We start from the raw sequence: 18781 nt of genomic DNA, 5'->3' as shown, positions 1-18781 counted from the left end.
CGAGGGCATTTGGCTGGAGACGAGGTGGCTGTCCTGTGCCAGCATGTTCGACATCATGAGTGTGGGCAGCTCTGGGTAGGAATACGCGTTGATGAGCCCATTGTGTGGCAGCGAGTGGCAGAGGTAGCCTGTAGAGTCGTGCTCCATCAGGTGAAGAAGAGGAGGCTCGGGGTGGTTAGGCGGAGTGATGGGGGGGATCTCGTAGTCTTCATCCCCGGCTCCGTTTCCACTGGCCGTGCCGCCGCCTCCGCCTCCTCCCCCGCCGCCGCCGGTCTGACCTGTGTAGCTCTGAGGAGGAGACACGGAGAGAAAAAAAGTGAGAAAAGATTTAAGGAAATAACGGATATCAGCTATTAGATCAAACTAAAGCCAAGACATGAATGATTTCTACATGACACACATGGGCTGCAGATGTAGACAGTCAATTCATGATAGAGAGGAATAGCCAGGGTTCAAAATGTGCTGCTCATTTCCTGCAGAGGCCACGTTAGGTAACCGAAGCACTTCAAAGGATTAGCATGGTGTAAAACTCTCGCAGTTGTTGTTATCACAAAAGATGAGCAACTGTGTTAGAATATCTAGTTCTTTGATTAAAAAGTCAAGGTAAAAGCCTGCATACATAAAACATGAGGACAAAAGTCAACCGCAACTCTCAAGACAGATTTCATTAAAAAACATCCAATCAGCGAACTTAAAAGAGCTCCACTAAAAGTAAACAAAAGCTAAAGTAGAAACCGCAACACATATTCAAGAGTTTAAATCAGTTTACTTTTAAGTTGTTGATCAACCTTGGATGAATTTGGCATCGGTGTGAGTTTTTCTCTCAAATGCAACAACAAAGCGCACGGAGTCTTCTACAGCTCTGATCCACTTAATGGCAGCTGAGGTTCATGGGTATCACAGTATTACAAATCAGTCACAATACCAAAATGAAGGAAGATGTATTGGTTTTTATTATTCACTTTTAAACAAAGTTGAAATAATTTAAACTAATAGATTAGGGATGCACAATTAATTGGAATATTATCAAATCACAATATGGACAAGTGCAATATCCAAATTACAGAAGCTGCAACTTCTTGATGAAGATAAAATGTGTAAGAAAACAGCATTATAATGAAGTACTGTAGTGCTGCAGAGGTGCTCCTGCCCACAAATCATGTTCTCCAGATGTTTATTTGGCACCGACCCCAACAAATGTCACCTCATCATGATTTTAACTGAAAACAAAAATTGTGATGCAAAAATTATCATTCACACTAATTGCGAATCATATTGCAGTCACGATATTTGTCAAAGTAATCTCAATATGATTTTTTTTTTAACTTAATCATGCAGCACCAACAAAGACAGACTGATAGTACTGATAAATTATCAACAAGACTTTTATGCTGTGGAACACTGAGGATTTTCTTAAAGGTTCATCTGTGTTCCTGTCCAGGTTTTTTCAAATGGAAACTCCTACTCAACCATTAGCAGTAGCAGAAACGTGGGTCAGAGCTCTGCTGATGCCCTCCCCTCCCCCTCAACCTATGGGGTTTGCATGTAGCAAGGTCATCATGCAGAAATCTGTGTCAGCTCTCATGGCAAAACATTATAAGAAGGGCTCGGAAAATGGCATTTTGAAATCATAGGTACTTTAGCAAAAATTTGAATATTAGGATTTGAATCCTTAAGGAACGTTGCTAGAGGCTATAGGATATAAAAACATTTTAAAACGGCAGCAACAAATAATGGAGTCCACGCTTTAGACAGCTAGATAATTTACCAAACAGAAATACCTAAAAGACACTTTCATCTGCAAACAGTTTACTAACCTAAATAAAACTCGTCTGAGTAGAACCACCGTTCTAAATCAGTGCCAAGCTGCAGTATCCATAGCAACAACGCAACAGTCCCATCCTGCTAACAGTGAGGCTAACTGACACTTATAAAAATGGGTTAGGGAAGGAAATGTTCTCCGCTTTTACTGTGAGCGTTTTCGTACGTATTGACACCTTGTCACTAACTGTCGCTCACCACGGCAATGCTGGACTCCAGGTTACCACAGAAACGGCACTTCTGCTTTGAGCTTCATTTACAGTTACCCTTTATAGTTGGTAATGACCTTACCGTGAGGTCAACTGACCACAAACAAACAAACAAGCAAAAATTGATAAGTGTAATATAAGACTCGTGAGACTTGTGTCAGGGCGTTAGTCTCTGCCTCATCCGTTATTTTCATATATCAGGGCAACACAGAGAGTGTTATGGATTACAGAGTATTAGAGAGGAAAAATAATGATAAATTAAAAACTGATGCCCTGTGGTTCTCAATTTCTTGGAGAGGACTGCAGGATAAACATTTATTTGGCAGACTACCCCTCACTGACAGCTGTACTAACTAACATTTAGTTGATCAGTGACTAAATAAATGCAAAATTCAGTTATGTTTGGATCCGCTGACCACTACACCAGTGCTTTGATCAGTACATCCCCTGCTGTGGTCTAAGAGCTGATTCATTAAAACCTGGACAACATTTAAGGCTGATGCCGGTATAACCTTAAGAATGAATCATTCTTAAATAATATCACTATTTGGGGGAGGAAACGTTAAAAAATAGAATAAAGCACAATTTATTTATAAGTATGTTTATATTTTGTTCACAAAGAAATTCACTTTCCTGCCATTCTCCAAAAAGCTTTGTAAATGGTTTAAATTCTGATCTGTCATTTCGTTAGAATGGGTGTAATTTTGTTTCAAATGTCTCATTTTGGAACAAAACCTGAATGCTGAGCGATCAGTAATAAAGAAGACCAACAGCCTGTGTATTTGTGTGCTGTCGCGCTAACACAGTAAGTCCAATCAGATCAGAGTTCTGCACGGAGCAAGAAGAAAAGAAAAATAGCAGGGAAATTCAACGGGGAATGAAAAGCAATTTTGTCTGAGACGATCCAACTTGACTCCCATTGTAATGACTGAGTCAAATTAATCATCACAAATAATATTCTGGTGTCAGCCATTCAAGGGTTTTTTAATAGAATTTTTATGATTCATGTCTAGCGGTATACATCAAACAGTCAGTTCTGCAACATTTCTGAAATCAATTCAATATCATCTTTGTGTAGGCTGTCATCCTCGGCAGCAGAGTGGTCATTTATCTCTCAAACAGATACTTTTAGAAAATAAGGGGCACAGGGATATGGAAGAAAGGAGACAGGATACAGGGCACATTTTTTCCCCCCTTGTTTCTCTCCGCCCTGTTTTAGTATAAAGGTGAGACTAAAGGCCCATTCTGTAATTTTGTGACGATATAAATTACAGGTTTGTAAAGATATATAACTGAAAAGCTTGACCTCAAAATAACAAATGAGCATTATTGAGCTGCTTGGAATACAAAACATAGGCCTGTTTTACTGCAGACAAATCTCAGTCTGCATCAGCAAAAAATTAACAGTGTGCATTTTTGTTGGCAGCATACTGCTGCAAGGGCAGAAAAACATTTTAGTATGATGTTTGACCATGACAAGTTTATGCTTATAAGAAGGATTTTAACATTACTACAACATGCAAACTTATTTTCTTGTTCTGAATTTATCTTGTTATAACATAAAGCATTTTGTGTTGTAATGTGATAAAATAAAATCCCTCATATTATAAGTTGAATTTACAGTGCTATAAAGTCATACGATTCTTACTTTTTACTTACTGTTTTTTAAAGTCACGTCATAACAATATGTAATTACATAACATGAAATGTTTATAACAATACATTATCATGTTATAACATGAAACTTTTCACATTATAACAACAGTATATTTTGAATAACAAAGTTATTAAAAAAGTTATTACATAAGTTGTGATGTTACATTAAAACAACAGGTTATTACATTATAACATGAAACTTTCCTTGTTTATCTTATAATGTGAAATGTTTCATGTTTGTAACAAGACTTGTTATAACAGAAAAAAGTTTCATGTTATAATGTGATAACCTATTTTATAAGATGATACCATTTTTTACTTTGTATTTTTTTAATGTCACATTATAACAATATGCTATCATGCTGAAAGGTGAAATGTTATAACAATAAGTTAACAAGTTATAACATGAAACTTTTGTTATAAAGTTATAACAACATAAGGTATTACATTATAGCATGAAACATTATACTATGAAACTTTTCCTGTACAACATTTAATGTTATAACATGATAAGTGATATATTATAATAATGTGAAAATCTCCTGTTAAAATGTGAAAAATGTCAACAATAAACTTTTAATGTTATAACGTGATACTGATCAGTTTTTCTTTCCTGGTGTTTGTTTATTTTGAAATGATAGCAGCTTTAAATTCTTGTGTTTCTGTGATTCTGCAGTGGGGTTAGCTTTTTTTTTTCTCCTTCCCATTTGGATCACAGATTGTGTCTTTAAGTACGCAGTAATGTACAACCTTCTTTTTTACAACAGTTGCTTTCAGGAGGATTAAAATGTAATGTGTTTTAAAGGAATACCAATCTGAGGCAGTAAGCACAAAACCAGATGAGAAGAATTTCATTAAGTTACAATACCTAAAACACTAAAACACCCATCTTTAATCTGACCACAAAAAAGGACGTTAGCAATGTTTTATTGTGCAGCAAGAATGTAGACAGGCTCAGTGTTTAAAGCCCACTTTCATCTTCTTCCATGTTACACCAAATGAAGAAAAGAAAAGAGAAAAAGAAGTGCGATTGCCTCGATTGTGATTTACTTTGTCCTGACAAAGCCTGCGAGCAAGTTGATATTAATTTTCTGGACTGTCCTTTGAAGACAGATGTTTTTGTAAACCTGTGGGGATAATGTTATTGTTTGGTCTAATGGACAAGAAAACGAACATTTCCTGAGATTCAATTTCCCTCATAATTGTTGGAAGGAAACTAAATTGTCTGCTGTAAACATTGGAGCCATTGTGTGAAGTGAGTCCCCGTGCGCGTCGCCGTGCTTCACTACGACTGACCGCTAAAGACCGCCGCCGCGCTTAGTCATCATCTCGCATGTTCATCAACCTTTTGTTTTCCCAGCGTATAAATATATATCCACGCCACAGAAACATTTCCCCGGTCCCGTCTGTTGCTTTTTGATTGTGCAGAGGGACGAGGACTGAGGATGTGTCATGTGTTAGATTGCTGTGAGGGCTCATCCAGTGCCCTTGATGATAAAATGTAAATACCAAGGACGTTCCCAGTTGGATTGTGGCAAGATAAATTATTCATATGCTTCTATTCAGAATGAGCTTGCATGTACAGGACCACATGTACACTCTGGCTAATGTATACTCTTTTCTCCTTTAAAAGTAAAATCCAAACAAAGGCAATGTATTTGATGGATCGTATGGACCAGCATGTGTCCTAGTATGGAATTGGCTTTTCAAACAAAAGCCTCCTCTTTTTTTCCCCCCCTACTCAGATGAGGTACTCGTCATTGGTTTACTTTCAATCCTCTCCTACCAAAAGCTGCACTACAGTACACAGATTCTCTTTTCTCACTGAAACATCTTCTATTTTCCTCCTCTGATCAATACCACACACTATAGGGAACATTATTTCCAATACACAGTATGCTTGGCCTGCACAGCGAACGCCACACAATCTGTAACGTTTTAATTAAGAGACAGATCTCTCGACTGTAAGTGTTACATACCAGCACACCTTTCATTTGAAAGAAACAGATGAATAGACAGTTGGTCTGGGACTGAGAGAGAAAATAACATTGATTGGGGAGCTTTCCAGCTTGTCTTTTATTTGGCACAGAGCTCTCCCTCCCTCTGTAACACTGCCTGAGTATTCAAGGCCTTCTGGAGATGATATTGACTGTGGCTAATGGCTCATTATCTGTACATTCTTCCTCTTATTAGATTATTGTTGCGATGCCTGTAGAGATCTGCATTTGGAATATAACCTGGTTAATATTAAAATGTGTATTAATTCTGTAACATGATTCACTGTCAGATATAATTTGTATGTACAATGAAGGAGCTGCATGCGTTTTAGTGTTTGTAAAACACCACATGATCTTGGCATAGTGTCTGGAGCTGAAGCTAATCATCAGAAAATTTATTTTTGATCAGCTATTTTGATCATTAGTTCTAATCTTTTATGCATTTTTATGACTACAAACTCCAAACAGTCTCTGCTTCGTGCCTCTAAAATTTGAGTATTTGCTGCTTTTATGTGTTTCTTATCATTGTTAGACTGTTGGTGAGACAAAACAAGGTAATTTACGTCACCATGGACTCTGGGAAATGAGCATTTTTCCCACTATTCTATGACAATCCACAGACCAAGCCTGACACAGATTAATGTACTGGTTGTGATGACATATGTTGTGTGCTTATGTTTATTTGGATGTGTGGTTTTGATTGTGTATTTGTTTGATTTTTGTGTGATTCTGGAGTGTTTTTTGTTTGCTTTTTGTGTTTATTGATATTAGTCTTAATAGTTTAGCGAGACTAGGTTTAAAAATCCTGATTTAAAATTAAGCAGATATCTCTTGCACAATTAAAAACTAATGTCTGTTTAGTAAATCCAACTTAATTGATGTATACTGAATTTAATAAATTTTAATCTATGTGAAGCTGCCTGCTGACCCAAATTAAAACAAATAAATAAAGTATAAAACAGGAGGGGAACCTAAACTTTTAGCTGCTCTGTATTCCTTAACAAAATATTACATTGTTTGGCTAGTTAGCTAAAAAATGACTTGCCTACTCATGATTGCTTTGCAGAAAAGCTCTAATTTATCCTTCTTAGAGAAAAACTTGTTGGATAAATTAATAGAGCAATATGGCCAAATAGAAGATTAAAAAAATAGGCAGCAAGGAAAAAAGAGACTAGCAGCTACCAGCAGGCTGTTTTAATGCCTCAACTGGAGTGAAAGAAAGAAGAGACGCATCATAAAACTCAATTGGGTAATTTTATTTGAAGAACTTGATTAATTTGCCCAATCCATGTGAAAAGGCCAACCGTTTTAAAAGATGAACCTCAGAATTTAAAGTTAAACCACGATTTAATCAGGTTTAAAAACAATTATTTTCAGTGAAATCCAGCCAAAATATTTAATCAGTTGATTAAGGAAAAAAAAATCAGCATATTACTCTACAATGAAAATAATCATTAGTTGCAGCCCCAGTTGTATAATTTGCTGGTTTCTTAGCTAAAAATGAACATTATTATACGAACATCCTTTTTTATTTTGACAGAAGCTTGGACACTGTGAACATTTCCTCATGAAATAATGAAACTCGCACAATAAGAACATAAGTGCTTAAGTATGTTCGGGCCAGTTGCTCATGTGCCACACAGACAGACGCAGAGTTTGGAGCCCTCTCAAGTCAGCGTTTGTTTCAGGGAGAGGGCGGGACCGACAGCTCGGAGACAGACGATGACAGATCTGCCTTACCACTAATGTGCACTTATCTGCCTATTGGAGAGCTTTGTCACACTGGTGATTTATGCTTAAAATCCCCCACACACCACCGCTTCCATCACCTCCGACACTCCTCGTTCCAACACCTTCCTGTAGCTGCTCGCACTGCGGCGTCTCGGCGCGCAGAGACAAAGTCAGGCCCCGTTATCTCTCCTTTCCACGCAGTCCGGTTTGCAAGGAAAAACGGTGGATTTATCTCTGGGAAGAATTTGAGAGCATCATCTATTCTCATTCACCCTGCCATCGCTCTCCCAAAGGAAGATTATACTGTATATTTATGAATGATGCTGTTTACTAGTGTACACATAGCTCTTGTTTTAATATAACACAGCAGAGGCAAATAGCTGTTGTCAGGCTACAAAGATCACTTACTTTCAAGCGCTTAATCTGAACACCATGAACTAATCTGCTATTTCTGTTTACTGGGCTGTTTGTTTTTGATACTCCTCTTTCTCTTCCTCTTTTTCTTCTCCTTCTCTCTTTATGCCTATCCTTTATCTCTCTCACTCAACTCAGGCTTAATTAAAGCCATAGCTGTTCTTCTGCTACAATATCATGTCAGGGGGTATCAACACACCACAAAGCCTCCTCTGGCAGAGTCCAAAGAGAAGGAGGGGGGAGTGGGGCCAAAGATCCAGTTACAGCCACCCTACACCTTCACTCTCCTCTTCTTCCTCTCTTGGCTGGCCCAACCCCAGCCTGGCCTGCCCCCTCACAGAGCCAAAACAGTTCTGGTCCCCCGGACCCTGATCTCAACCACCCCCTCCCATCCTCCTATCCCCTCCGCCCATCCCCCTGTCATCTCATCTCTCTCTAAAACAGCCAGGCTGCATTATTTATCTGTCACTATGTTACTGTTTGGGAATCATGAAAGGGGCTGTGGGGATGGGGATGCTAAACCGCCGTGTACTTGGTTTCTGTCCAGTGAATGAACAGGGCGGGAGGGTGAGAGCAGGAGAGAGATTGGGAGGCAGCGAGGGAGCGAAACGGGGATAAAATAATGTAAAAGGCTCCTTCTAGGAAGTAAAATCGAGCCACTATCTCTTCAGGCCTGGCCACAGCTATGTGAGAAGAAATGATGCTGCACTGTAGCGCTGCATGGTGTACTGAACTTTAGGCACTTTCTCAATACTTTTTAATTAAAAATGGTTCAGTAGTCTGTTTGCTGGCCAGCTAATAAGTTCGCAAAATGTTGCATTGTTTGCAAGCTAGCTAAAAGTTTACAAAATGTTTCATTGTTTGCTAGCTGGCTAAAAAGTTAACAAAATGGATCGTTGTTTGCTCACTGGTTAGTCCGGTGCCCAGCATCTGTCTGTCGGCCAGTGGTGGCTCTGTCCCTCTACTCTGCCCAGTCTTACCCCACACACACCACTCTGCAAATCCATGCAATACGTGCATATTTTTTACTGAAGTTTTTCAGCTCTCAACATACACTTCATACGATGTCGCTGGTGAAAATTCATTAGGGGCTTGTTTTGGTGCTTTTTAAAATGGTAAATAGCTAAACAGCACAGGGCTTCTCACTCTAGCTACAGGTCACTTCTAAACTATGGTGGCTCTACGGTGTCAGACAGAATGGCCAGCAAAAAAAAAAAAGACTCATTCTCGCTGTAAATTTAGAATCAGTGAGTGAATGTTATTGGGTTACTAAAGTAACATAACAGCATGCTGTAAAAATGAAAATCTATATTTCAAGGCAGCTTGCTTCAACTGATTTTTGTGTTTTGAACCCAACTCAAAGTTGTTGAAAAAAGTTCTACCAACTAATAATGTTTTGTTGAGATAATCACTTTTCTTCTTTAGATAAAATTGAATCTTTTGAGTTTTAGAAAAGAAAAATGTATTTCAAAAGTTGCTGGATAAACCCATTGAAGTTAAATACAATGATATTATCTTACAAAGAAAACTAAACTTTCAGCAAAAGATAATAGGTTGGAAAAACTGGTTTATTTCAGAGTTTAAGTTTGATTCAAAACTAGAAATTCTTGTGAGGGCAGTTGCTTTAACATTATGAGCTTTTTTGTTCAGTGTAGAACCACTGTTGGTAGTTTTGGAAGTATTCATAGAGTCATGTATGAGCATTGTGCAGGGAAGACACATAACACACATTAACATTTGACCTAAAATATACCCATAGATTAACAGTTTGCCCTCATATGTATGAAATTAAAATGAAACAGTTCAGATTGCATATGTATTTTGTACACTCTGTTTGTCTCATTGTTTTGCAACAGCATGCTGTATGTGCAGGGTTAATATCTCTTGTGGACATTCTGTTTCTGATCTATAGGTATTGAATATCTAACCAGTATCGATTTAGTCTCAAGTATTGCTTCGGTATTGAGTATCATGATACTGAACTTGGTATTGGTATCAAAGTTAAAATTTTGGTATTGTGACAACACTACTGCTGCTTCCTATTTATCATTATGGGAGGGAAAATATGGAGGGAATGGTGAGAATAATTAAACTGAAGACCAACTGTCCACAGTCCAAAGATGCAGATGGCCCGATTCACCCCCGAAACTGAGCTGATTACTAACTAACCTCCCATTGACTAAAACCAGCCTTTCTAATTGCATACATTGTGCCCGTTTTTCTTTCATGTTTCCTTTCCCTCCTTCTCCCTCGTGTATCCTGTTCCCAGTGCTCGTCTCACTTGTCAGTCAAGGTCAGGAGGTCATCCTCATCTGATCGCATGTCAGAGCAGATTAGAATCAGAGCTTTTGTGCCATGTCATATTTCATTATGCATTTGACTCATCTCGCAGGTCAGGGGGTCAGTGTGATTTGATTGGATGACAGAAATGATATAATTTGTGTTTAACCCTAGGCTGTATGAGGCTCTGAGTGGCGTACTAATGCATTTTGCAAAGAAGGGGCAGGCCCTCTCCACAAGCGACTAATTTGAAGTGGCACACCGCAGAGTTGAAGGAGAGCCAGAGCTATTGCACAACATGCTGAGGTTATGAGGGAGGCTTTATCAAATAATAAACACAACCTCACTTCTACCTCTGTTTCTGTCTGTCCCTCGCACGTTTGCTTTTTTACGCTGCAAACTGATGCAAGTTCCCAGATGTGAGCCACCTCCCGAACCTAATACGCTACTTTTCTCCCCCTTTTTTCTTTCTTTATCAATCTGATTCACTGAAAATGTGTTGCTGACCCATTTGTCTCTTTTTGCAGCACAAGATTTCAGAGTTAAATCCAAACAGAAACAGATTCACAGACCTGATTTTTGTAGTTTTTGGCCACACTAGCATCATTGGTCAGTTCACCACCTTGGTCCGGACTAAAATGTAACACATATTCGATGGATTGCCGTGAAATCGTCCACAGAGTAAATCTGACTAATTCTGGTGAACTCCTGGCTTTTTCTCTCTCACCACCATTAGATAATACTGTGGTTCCTAAGTGAAATGTCTCCTGCTCTTACTAACTATTAAATAGATTGGCATGAAATTTGGCACAGATATTCATGACACCATCAGTATGAATTGTAATACCAGTGGGCATCCCTTAACTTTTCATCACCAAAATCAGGTCAGCATTTCAGTAGACTCTTCATAAGTCCAGCCCCTTTTTTCTCTGTGCTCCAATAACTAAAGTTTAAGACTTGCTTATGTTGCAAGGAAACCAAATTTTGAAGTTGGTTAAAAGATGTTTCCAGAGATTCTGTAATAGCGACATCTTAAGTTAGCTAAAGTTAGCAAATTTTAACTAATGATGTAGATTAGCTACCTTGTTAGCTAGCATTTCTGCTTAATTAGCAATCAGATGTAACCAATTTGCTACTGCTTGATGTAGATTAGTTAGCTGTTACTGTTTTCCTTACAATAGCTATCAAATATAACTAGTTCTCTAATGATTGATGCAGATTTGCTAGATAATTAGCTAGCATTAGCTAACTTAGTATGTGTATTAGGACAAAACCATATTTTGATGGGGTTTTGATTTTTACGCTTCAATTATGATGGGAAAATATGGACCAACTTCCTGGTGATTCATTTTTTTTTTATTAAATGTCTACATCTGATTGAGCATAGTCGTATTGAGAAGCCATATTATTTTATAAAGTTGCTAATAGTCTTCTTAATGCTAGTTAAAATACACATTTTTAAACCATAATTCTTATTTACTATTATTGAAACATAGAGCAAAAAGTAGTGGCAGAGTCAATTGTTCAGTGCTTTGTTTTATGACAAAAATAAATAACATTCCCATCAGTCTCAGCTGTATTTTGTGTTTATCAAATAATAAACACAACCTTATTTGGACCTCTGTTTCTGTCCATCTCTCACACGCTTGTTTATGCTGCAAAGTGATGCAGGTGCCCAGACGTTACCGTCTTCTGTGCCTATTGTTACTTTTCTCCTCCTTTTTTTTGTTTCTTTATCAATTTGATTCACTGAAAATGCGTCGATGACCCTCTTGTCTCTTGTTTTTCCGTCTCTGTGTCCTCCTCCCTGTCTAATAACACTTGATATTGGCGAGAGAGGAGACTAATGGAGAAGTGCTGTCAGCAACAACAACCACATCATTATTGCTGAACATTCAACTGGAACACAAACAACATTTAAATAGCTCCCAAATGACTATAGAAAACAACAGAATAGATATGTAACAGTGGCAAAAAAAATGTCATTTAAGTTATTATTTTGAAGAGGAATAACAACACGTTTTATTGTTAGATAAATAAACATGTATTTATATCTTCCTCTGTTCTCCTTTGCATCTGAGAGAGTTCAGGACCTTGCAGTAGTAATGATATGCAGATGCCGCACAGTGTCAGTGAAAACTCAACTGTGATCTCCACTAATGCGGTTGGAAAACAAACCATGGGTGCACGAGATCGCTCAGGTTTCCCCATAGTCGTCTAGAGTGATTGTGATGGCGATGTTGATACTGCTGTGGGTACAGGGGAAAGAAGGGGGAGAGAGAAACGAGGAGGAGGAGGAGGAGGAGGAGGAGGAGCAGGAGGGTAGATGAAGTAGAAAAAGGAGAGGAAGGGGGGAGGGGAAAGAGATGAATCCAACATTTCAAATGAGGACCATAATCAAACTTATTGCCTGACAGGATGAATCTAGGATTACAATGTTACACTGGCAGACGTGCAGTATTATTTCCAGAGTCCCCTCTGTCTCCTCCTGTTCAGAGCAGCCATGTCTCCTGCGAGAGGGAAGCCTGTTTAACTTTGCTCACTGGCACACCACTGTCTGTACTGTAGGGTTTAAAGGGATAGTTCGGATTGTTTGATGCGGGGTTGTAATGAGGTAGTTATTGATAGTCGGTGTATTACCTACAGTAGATGCCGGTCAAGACGCCCCCAGTCTGAAGAAGCAGGGAGGAGCACCAGCACAGAAGCTAAGCAATGATTTGTTGTGGATGGTGTTTTAACTATTTGATAAAGGTCTAACTAAATAAAAGAAAAATTAATATACACTGTTTTGCAGACAGCCTTGTCTGATGGGAATCTGCTGTTATATAAGCCAAATATCGGTCTTTCCAAACCAACCAAACTCCACAGGCAAAATCAATCATTCTACTCTGCAGAAGTCAGGAACTGTTATTCTACCACTGTCTCAATATGTGGGTTTGTTTGTATTATTATGTGACTTTGGTGAGTCTGAACTAACCTTTTAAATCACAGAAATCACACAATGACACTAATTAATAGATTGAGGCAGTGGTAGGCCAGCAACTTCTGTATTTGGTGAAGTAGAATTGTTATTTCACCAATGTAGTTTGGTTTATTCAAAAAAGATATTTTAACCATTTAAAAAAGTACAACTAAAAGAATCAATAACTGTATTAACTGTATGCTACATTTGGAGTTTTTTCACTGCTTTACCTTGCCATCAGACAGCCTTGTCTGACAGGAAACTGCTGTCATATGAACCAAATATTGCTCTCTTGAAATCAACCAAACTCCATACACTAAATCAATAATTTTACCTCACAGAACACAGGAGTTGCTGGTCTATCACGGTCTCAATCTGTCAGTTACTTGGTGTTGTGCGATTTTGATGTTTTAAAACGTTAGTTTGGATTGACCAAAGTCACATAATAACACAAACAAACAAAGAGATTAAAGCAGCAGTAGACCAGCAACTCCTGTGTTCTGTGAGGTAAAATTGCTGATTTCACCAATGGAGTTCGGTTGTTTTGGAGAGAGCAATATTGGGATTATATATCGGCAGCGCCCTGTCAGGAAAGGCTGTTTGACAGCAAAATGATGTGGTGAAAACACTCTAAATATAGCATATAGTGATAGTTATTTTCTTTAGGCCTTTTTTAAGTGGTTAAAATACCTTTTATTGCTGAACCTGTCCACAGCAGTTCATTTCTTAGCTTCCATGCTGGTATTCCTTTCTCTTAACTGAGCCCATACCCTCAGCATCTACTGTCGGTTTCCATGAGGACTGTCAATAAGTACTTCATACAACCCTACATCAAATATTCAAAAATATCCCTTTAACAACAGTCACCGCTACTGCTGAGTTATGACCACACAGGAGCCACCCAGAAGACTCAACAAGGCCAAAAAACAGCAGCCAGTCAACTGTTTTTTAATTTTTAATGACTCTTCAGTTATCTGCTTTTCTACGCTCAGTCAAATCATTATTAGCATGTGCACAACAATGGTGCTGCTGTGTCTGAATGACAAAACTAATTATTGTTATAAGAGCAAGTAAATGGACAAAAAAACAGCACAATAAAGGGTTGGTGGATCAGTACCGACTGACTCTAACAATGTTGAAAATAACAAAGGGAGCGCTGATGGCGCAGTCATCCAAACAAACGTGCATTATTCTGAGAATTGTTAGGATCCTGTCACCCACAAATAACTCTGCTATACACCAGGAGAAGGGGGGGAGTAAAGTGCATGTGGCTGGTGAGAGTGTGTGCGCACGCTTGTGTGTCATTTAATGTCATGCATTTCTTCTTTCACAGAAGAAGAAGAAGAGTATAATAGCTCTTGAATGCTTTTGTGAACACAAAACCGTAGGTATCCCTGATTTTTTTTTTTTTTTAACAATAACAATAACTGTCTGCTCAGTGTGTTTGGTGTTAGTGTGTTCTTAAGTGTCTCCCCTCCCTGGGTCAGAGTCAATGAGGCTGTGTATCGGAGGCTGGCACAGCTGGTGGGAGCAGGAGACTAACATCTGGACCCTCGTACTCTTGGTGCCATTGTTAATAAGAGGCTGGTGGGGAGTGGAGGGGAGTGGAGGAGACAGCTCTCCAGTGTCAATGAACCTCCCTGTCTCTCACTAGAACTCAGCACTGCAGCTCATACTTGACACATCACAAAAGTGTCCACAGTGTATCCATGACTAAGATTTCAGGGTTAAACTCAAACAGAAACAGCTTTACGGGCCTAATTTTTAAGTTTTTTCAAGTGATTCAAGTTTTTAGCCATGCTCGCCTCCAGGGATGTCTATGTCAGATGGTTGGTCTGTCAGTGACTTTGGTCCAGACTGAAATGTAGCAACCATTGAGTGGACTGCCATGAAATTATGTCCGCAGAGAATAAATCTGATCTGGGTGATCTGACTTTTTCTCTCGTACCCATGAGGTTGACATTTTGGGGGTTTTTTTTCTTTTTAGTGAAATGCCTCCAACTCTTACCAATTATTAAATAGATTTGATACAGACTTTCACGTTGCCCTCAGGATGAACTGATAATTTAGGGGTCCCTTAACTTTTCATCTAGCACCAACATTAGGACAACATTTCAACTGACATGTTCAAAGTCCCACACTTTTTGCTCTGGTGGGCTGGCTACCTCCCTTTTTCTTCGTGTTTTTGGTTACAGGTCCCCAGCAGGTGTGGCTGGCTTATCAGGTATTGGCAACACCTGGAACTGATGCTCTCAGTGCTTTAAGAGCACAAAGAGAAAGGAGAAACTCTGCTCCAATGCTTCATGGCCAAAACTACTGACATACTGACTGTTACACCTCATGCTACTTTGACATTCTGATTTGTTTGTTCGTTTCTAGTTTTAGTTAGTTCATCTTGCAGGGTTTTATTTCCTAGATGTTTTGTTTGTGTGCCTGTAATCAGTCGTGTTTTTGTATGACTGTCTACATTTTCCGGTTCTCTATTGTCTTACAAGGATTAACTCAAGGGTTGCTCAACTAGAGGACATAAACTGACAGACAAGTCTATAAATATAATGTAAAAATATAAAAGCTGCCTGCCTTGGGCTTTGTACCGATATATTTGCTGTGCTCTGCTTAACTGGTTTAATAAGAAAAATTATATTACCTCATTTCAACTTTCTCTGAGCTGAGGAAATAAGTCAACATGGATCGATGTCAGCTTAGAGCTTCTTTCATAACTTGAAGACACTGCATCAATAATTAACCAAGTATTTTTGCTAATGAATCTTGGTCCAATGGAACATTTCCCTCTCTAATAACCCAGCCATGAGGGCAAATCAGTTCAGGGCAAACTTTGTACATTTTATTTTTAAAAGACAGAGAAAATCTCTGTGGTTGCGAAAGGCTAAACAGACACTGGCCATTTCATGTCTTTTATAATACCCTGGCATGTCGCAGCACAAGAGTGAGTGTTTGGTCTCTCATCATTCCATCCAATGGGGTGAGAGGGCCTACACAAACACATTAAGGTTGCCATTAGTTTCATCTGATCACCTGGGGCAACGGGGGGATGGACAGCTTGGCAGAGCGAGGGCCTTACACAAATATACAGCTGTGCATTTATATGTGGTGCCATGTCAGATGAGTATTTCAAACAGAGGGCTTTTAAAACGGGGCAAGAGAGAGGAGAGTGAGGGTGGGGGTGTGGTGGGGTTCCAAATGACTGTAAAAAGGCCACGGGGAGAGAGCTTTCCATCTTTCTGCTGCCGCGACAAATATGCCTGCACATCTTTTTGCATTGTCTCCGCTCCCTGCTTCGTCAGCGAACAGCTATAGAAATATTTTGGCAGGCTGCTCTTTGTTTTCATTTTCACAAAAGATGTAGTGAGGGAGTGAAAGAGAGAGAAAAAGAGGGAGGGACATCGGGGGGGGGAGGCAGGTGGGAGAGGTACTGGGTAGGAAAGGTAAATGGATGTTGTCAGAGTTTAGAGGGACATTTGAGGATAAGGAGAAGGGTGGAGGGGAGGGGAGGTGGCTGGAGGGAGAAAGAGAGACAGATGGGGCACAAAAAGGGGTGAGTAGGGGGGGAGAAGGTGAGGTAGGAAAGGAAGCATAGAAGGACCGGTGGGAAGTCTGAAGTCAGGGACGTAAATATGAGATAAATCAGGTGATGTAGTATGAAAGAGGGAACTGACAAGGGATTCCAAAGATTGGGGTGACGAGGCACAAAGTGGGAGAATCAATCGGAAGAGGAGGGGGCAGGTGGGAGTGCAGGAGTGGGGGAGGCTGCCACTCTGGTCCCCAGCTCCAGTCTAAACAGCGGGAGGAAGCTGTAAATCAGACTAATGCGGCCGAGCTGTAATTCAGACCAGCAGGGCCAGGGCGCTGGTGCGGGGACCCCGAACGGCGGGAGTTTACAAAACGCCGCCGCGAGGCTTTAATCAGTGCAACGATCCGAAGATACCGTCTCCCCCAATCAGCAGGCTTCCTGTCAGTCACACACGACTGAACCTGACCAATCAGGCTCTGCCGAGGTTCCAGACGGCCCGGCTGGGCTTTGGGCTGCTGCCAAACAAGAGAATTACTCATCTAAACTGGAAAGGTGGAATGGGCCTTTAATTCAGAGCATAGAGGGACGAGGTGATAGATTTGTCAAAGGTTGGACATAAAAGACTATGGGATCATGTTCTACAATGGTTCATCAGAAACATATGGAGGAAAGATGAGAGACAGGGGAGCAGTGGAACAGGACTTAATCATATTGATCATACTGGAGTTTCTACAAGTTTAGGCTCTAAAACTGTGTGACAGACGTCATATCTGTTAAAAAGAGCTCTTACACCACTAAATCTCTCATGAAACACACTAAGAACTAGAAGAGTGCACTCGGTTCAGATCTCTGCCAGGCAACAGATGCATTGGGCGCATCGACTGCAACGCCACTACAACTGCTACATACAACCAGTGGAGATTTGCAAAGTTTTGATTCAACTTTTGTTGTTAAGTATAGTGTAGGTTCCCTTCTTTAGATGTAGGGAAGTGTTTTTTCTCAGTGTTCGTTAATATGCATACAGTAGTGTAATGGTATTGTAACTGAGTATCCTTGCTTTATCTAAATGCATTAACGTAATAAGGAAACAATGAACAGGATAAGTTCAAACTTCTCAATTCTCGAATATCTACTTAGAACATCACAAGCAACTTTGGCGGCTCAATCCTGAGAGAGTTAATAAAATGTGATGCAGAGGAGAGGGACCATGCAAATATGGACAGAAGTGAAATAAAAACTTTTTTGATCACGCAGCATGGACTGTATGACCTGGATGACACTACAGACTGTAGCCTGTGTTAACAGTAACAAACCGATCTGTCTTATATACACTCTTCTCCTCTGTCTCATCTCCCTCTTCATCTCATTGCAGTTCTCATGCATTATGGTGTGTTCAATATGAAGCGGGAAGTGGGAATATCCGAGCGAGTAAAATTTTCACAAACTGTTGTTAATAACTATAGATATTAAATAAATTAAGTTAATACAGAAAACATGAATATTGCATCAAATGTCTTTATATACTCTTCACTCCAGTGTCTCTGGAGGTGGTTCTGCTTAAGATTAAATTTTAAAAAACAGAAGCAAGGAATGTGAATTAGTACATTTTCTGGGACTGGGAACTTTGTGCGAGCTCTTGAGTAGGGCTGGGGTGATTTGTCAACATAATCAACGCATTTTGTGCGTTGACATGTCATGAACTGTTAACTAACTTTAGTGGATCATAAAACATCAGGTGTGGACTTAAACTGCAGATGCTCCAGTTTAAGATGAAACAAAACATTTCTATGGATGACAGTTTTTGAGCCAGGACAAAGTCCAAAATGTGTCCAGCAACAGACCAGGTCAATCTTATTTTTAGCCTGTTGTTTTTTATTATGAATCACAGAGGTCCTTAAGCATACAGTCATAAACATGTACAAAACATCTTAGGAAAATAGATCCAGTAGTATCCAAGATTAGCTGTGGACAAGCTCCAGCCCTGCTGGTCACTCACACACGCACACACCCACTGCAGGCGGAGATGATAACATTAAGGCCTCATTATAAGTTCAGTCTGTCAGTGTTTTTTATAAACTTATTCATAATCACATCTGTTTGCTGCTATATAAAAAACTTTCCATCGATCTACAATCTGTCTTCACGTCTCCATGTCTCACAGATCTGCTGTTGGCACTCT

The 18781-nt window shown here is 39.6% G+C and overlaps 1 protein-coding gene across 2 annotated transcripts in view; it reads right to left on the bottom strand.

The window, feature by feature from the left end:
* Positions 1 to 18781, bottom strand: part of tox2 (TOX high mobility group box family member 2) — a 151555-nt gene that overhangs the window by 49711 nt on the left and 83063 nt on the right. For both annotated transcript variants that reach the window (XM_084737688.1, XM_084737697.1), the window contains exon 4: positions 1 to 288. In XM_084737688.1, coding sequence (XP_084593814.1) covers positions 1 to 288 — 288 coding nt within the window. The remainder of the gene's footprint in view (positions 289 to 18781) is intronic.

Source organism: Lutjanus erythropterus, chromosome 2, assembly GCF_056507025.1.
Source record: "Lutjanus erythropterus isolate fLutEry1 chromosome 2, fLutEry1.hap2, whole genome shotgun sequence".
NCBI lineage: Eukaryota > Metazoa > Chordata > Actinopteri > Lutjaniformes > Lutjanidae > Lutjanus > Lutjanus erythropterus.
This window is presented reverse-complemented; position numbering and strand designations above follow the sequence as displayed.